This window comes from Phragmites australis, chromosome 20 (assembly GCF_958298935.1).
Source record: "Phragmites australis chromosome 20, lpPhrAust1.1, whole genome shotgun sequence".
NCBI classification, from domain to species: Eukaryota; Viridiplantae; Streptophyta; class Magnoliopsida; order Poales; family Poaceae; genus Phragmites; species Phragmites australis.
Window position 1 is genome coordinate 19,030,390 of NC_084940.1, and position 4,368 is coordinate 19,034,757.

At 44.4% G+C, this 4,368-nt stretch overlaps 1 protein-coding gene across 1 annotated transcript; it reads left to right on the forward strand.

Annotated features, from left to right (window-relative positions):
* Nucleotides 1–474: 474 nt before the first annotated feature.
* Nucleotides 475–4,092, forward strand: LOC133902430 (fasciclin-like arabinogalactan protein 2). The gene is made up of 2 exons (XM_062344016.1): nucleotides 475–979; nucleotides 3,038–4,092. Exons 1-2 carry the CDS (start codon nucleotides 620–622, stop codon nucleotides 3,881–3,883), a joined length of 1,206 nt encoding a protein of 401 aa, XP_062200000.1. The 5' UTR covers nucleotides 475–619; the 3' UTR covers nucleotides 3,884–4,092.
* The last annotated feature ends 276 nt before the right edge of the window (nucleotides 4,093–4,368 follow it).

Genomic DNA, 4,368 nt, shown 5'->3' on the forward strand with positions numbered 1-4,368 from the left:
CATGGGGTTCTGAACTGTCTGTACAAATAATTTTTTTAGTAGTGTTACCTTCTGTATATAGGTGATCAAAGCTCGAGAAGTTTAGCTGTTGCTTTCTAAATCCTCATATATTTATGGATTGAGGGACTAAGCAAAAGATACTGAACATTCAAGTATATATAACAAATAAAGGATACCAGAAATCTGAATGGGAAAGCCCATTTTCTCCTAACGTATTAAACGAGAGCTTTTCTTTTTGGGAATCGTATTAAACGAAAGCTTGATGCCCCAACAGTTGGTCAGAAAATTGTCGGTTTGCCTCCAACAAACCTCTAGGTTCCCAAAACCTCAAAAAAAAAAAAACCTTAAACCGAAGAACAGACCAAATTAAGAATAGCATCGACGTCGACAGACCACCGGAGTGGCCGCTGCGTGCGTGAATAACTCCAACGTCTTCATGCCCGCAGGCCGCGTCTACACAGCGACCCACCAACCTTCTCCCTTTCATGCCCATACATATACGCACTTATGCCTCCCTCCCCTCTCGCTCACTCACACTTCTCAATCTCTTTTCCCAAGCCTTTCTCTCTCTAGTCTCTAGCTAGCATCTCCATAGCTACTGTCTACTGCTTCGTCGGCAATGGCGAAAAGCCGACCGGCCATCCTCCTGTCCATGGCATTTGCTGCTGTGGCGATTGTGGCACTGGCCCCGGCGCCGGTGGCGGCAACCAAGTATAACATCACCAAACTCCTAGCGCCGTACAAGGAGTTCTCCAAGTTCAACGAGATGATGTCCAAGACGCGGCTAGCGTACGACATCAACCGGCGGCAGACAATCACCGTGCTGGTCGTCGACAACTCGGCGATGTCGGCTCTGGACCACTACTCGCTACAGACAATCCGGCACATCCTCTCCCTGCACATCCTTGTCGACTACTACGGCGACAAGAAGCTCAAGAAGCTCTCCCACGGCTCCACCGCAGCCTCGTCCATGTTCCAGGTATATCAGCAGTTCAGCACACAGTTGCAACTGCACAATAATTGCCTATGTTGCTCAACTGGACATGGTAGATGTGTCTGATTATTAATTTATCAGTTGTTACATATCTCATTGTGTCATCATCACACTCTTATAGCAGTAATGGCATACTACGTTTAATTGTCATATAGGATCGGCCTGAGTGCTTATATCCTTAAAGCTTGTTTGAGAAAACTGATTTTGGATTGTGAATTTTAAAAAGTTATTTCTTCCGAAGCTGATTGTGAGATTAGCTTTTGAAGTGAATGCAGTGTATAATATACATAATACCCAATTGTCAACCTCAGAACATCACCACTCAGAATCAAAAAACACCTTCGAACCAGTTTTTGGATTCTAGTTAAAAAACCAGTTTTTGATTCTCATAGTCGCTTTCCAGAATCAGCCTGTATGTTTCAGCTTTTGATTTAGAATCAAAAGCCTGTTTGAAGGTGATTCTGAAAAGTGATTATGAGAATCAAAAGCCGGTTTTATAACTAGAATCCAAAAGATGGCCTTAGTGGACATGGGCACCTGGGCCATTCCTAGAGATCACATGATCCAATCTTCGATGACTTTGATGTCAAGAGCAAAAGATGTGCACATTGTCTAAGAATTATGGTACAATTGTCGGTTAGTATAGTTATTTTGGGCACATCATTGTCTATACATCATATGGTCATATATCAGAAATTATAATAGAAAATCTGCATGTGAACCAAGGTGCACCCTGATTGGATATCAATAATTAAATGTATGATAAAATAATATCATAATATTATAAGGTTTAATAGATATATGATAAAAGAAACTGGCCAAGCCAGAAAGGAGAGGGGTGGTAGAAGTGAAGAGATAGAAGAGGGGATATACGCGAGATCTAGAGGGAGAGGAAGACAAATGGTCTATCTATTTACCTATGGGTCAACTGTTTAGTGGAGGATGACACATCACATTTGATGATATGTCCACCAACTCAACCAAAACCGCTTTCAAAACCACCCTTGGGATGCGATTTGATATGGTTTTGTTAGTTGAATGATGGATTTGAAACGGTATTAGAGTTGGGGGTGAATATTAAACCGCAACAAAAGTTAAGGGACCAAATATAATTTCTTTTTCCTAAATCTTGCGATTAAGGAACTGTGTCGACATGCAGAACAAAACATTTTTTCCACTACAAAGGAATACCTTTCATGCCCTTCATGATTGATTTGGAATTTGTGTCATGTAGTAAGAAAATCCACATGTTGTTAGTTGCCATGTCACTAAAGCAGAGTCCAGTGGGCCTGGAAAACTCAGCCAGACACGTCGTTCTGATTCACCGATAGGGATGGTTGGTAGGCTTGGAATTTGATGAATCCAGTTGCTGTCAACTTTAGCAAACTCGTTACTTCCTATATCCAAACCTAAATGCATTATTGATTTTCGGGACACATGCAGTCCAACCATAAAAAAAGAACAGCAATGACGGAGTAGTCATCACAAATCAGGACTATAATTTAGATGCAATCATCGTGAGAGAGATATATGTTTGGTATTAAGACGTAATTTGCTCCTTGTATGTTTGGTATAGCAAACTTCTCCTTTAATCATAAATAGAAACTTTTCAAAATTTCAATTGATACATGAAAGAGTGCTTTTACGGTATTTGGGAGGTACAACGAGATATCATTAAATTATACCTGCAAAACTAACAAAAATCCGTACCTCGGTACCAAAAATTAAGTTATAGTAGTTGTTGACACCTCCCAATCGTGATAAGAAAAAAAAACATGTCTCAGCTGTTCTCTAACTGGTCATAGTTAGTCTTGGGAGCGAGAGAACGGCAGACCATAATTTCGATGCAATCACGAGAGCTAATTTAGTTTGAAACTGAAATCAACACGAAAGATTTTTAACAAAATATTTGGAAGGTGCTTTGAAATTTAATCTCCATTTCAAATTTCAATCTGAGATTCAATTTACCATGGTCTCATATGAACTTTCGACCTGTTTACATTTCTGCTGACATGTGCATATTGGTGCCCTCGACGTGATTAGGCCACCGGGTCGGCGTCGGGCATGTCGGGCTACGTGAACATCACCCGCAAGGACGGCAAGGTCAACTTCATGACGGAGGACGCCGACGACAGCGCGAAGCCGTCCCGGTACGTGAAGTCCATCAAGGAGTACCCCTACGACATCGCCGTGCTGCAGGTGAGCTCCATCATCTCCTCTGCGGAGGCTGAGGCCCCCGTCCCGCCGCCGGCGCCCGTCGACCTCGTCGAGCTCCTCTCCAAGAAGTACTGCAAGTCCTTCGTGTCCCTCCTCTCCGCCAACGCTGATGTGTTCCGCGCCGTCAACGAGACCAAGGACAACGGGCTCACGCTCTTCTGCCCTGTCGACTCCGCCGTCGCAGCGTTCTCGGCCACGTACAAGAACCTCACGGCCAAGGCCAAGACGGCCATCCTGCTCTACCACGCCGTGCCGGACTACTTCTCGCTGCAGTTGCTCAAGTCTAACAATGGCATGGTCACCACGCTCGCCACCGCCAGCGAGAACAAGATGGACTACAGCTACGACGTGCAGAACAAGGGCGAGACCGTCACGCTCCAGACCAGGGTCGTCACCTCCAGCATCACCGCCACAGTCGGCGACATGGAGCCTCTCGCCGTGTACGCCGTGAACAAGTTCCTGCAGCCCAAGGAGCTGTTCAAGGTCGTTGAGGCGCCGGCGCCCGCGCCGGAGCCGTCCAAGAAGAAGGGCAAGGCTGCCGACACGGGTGACGACTCGTCCGACGGTTCGGAAGATGAGACGGCCGACAAGGGCGACGCCGCACCGGCTGTACTCGTACGGTGGGTGACCGCGGCCGCGATGGTGGTATCTGCGTTTGCGTTGATGGGTTAAAGAGTCGAGCCGATTTTTTTTTTAAATTTAATTAATGATGCTCGGTTAAGATGAAAATAAGAACGAAATGCATTGTTCTGCTTCCCGTAGGGAAAAGTTGAGGAACTTAGAAGAAGTATGGTTTGCAGTGCTTTGAGTTTTTGTCATTTGGTTTGATATCAATGTAATTATTTTGTAATTAATATAATTGTCAAAGAGTTCGTAAAGAAGTCAAGAGGTTTCATATGGTACGAATAATAGTTGTGTCGTAATACGGAAGGACTCCATATGTGTGGACGCTCGCCTAAATCGGTTGTAGCGGCCCTAAAGAAGAACTCTCCTACACTCCATCCTCATTTATTTAAGTGAAGGCAGGGACTCCATTGTACTTCACTACTACAAAATAAGTGAACAGTATCAGTTTCAAAATCTCATCACTGATTACTCAATACTGATAGTCCGTGACTATCGGTGTCAGGTATAGAACAGATACTGAAAATCACTAT

Coding starts and splice junctions, on each gene's coding strand:
- LOC133902430 (XM_062344016.1), top strand. CDS start 620: ATGGCGAAAAGCCGACCGGCCATCCTCCTGTCCATGGCATTTGCTGCT. Junction 980..3,037: donor CAGCCTCGTCCATGTTCCAG/GTATATCAGCAG, acceptor CGACGTGATTAG/GCCACCGGGTCGGCGTCGGG.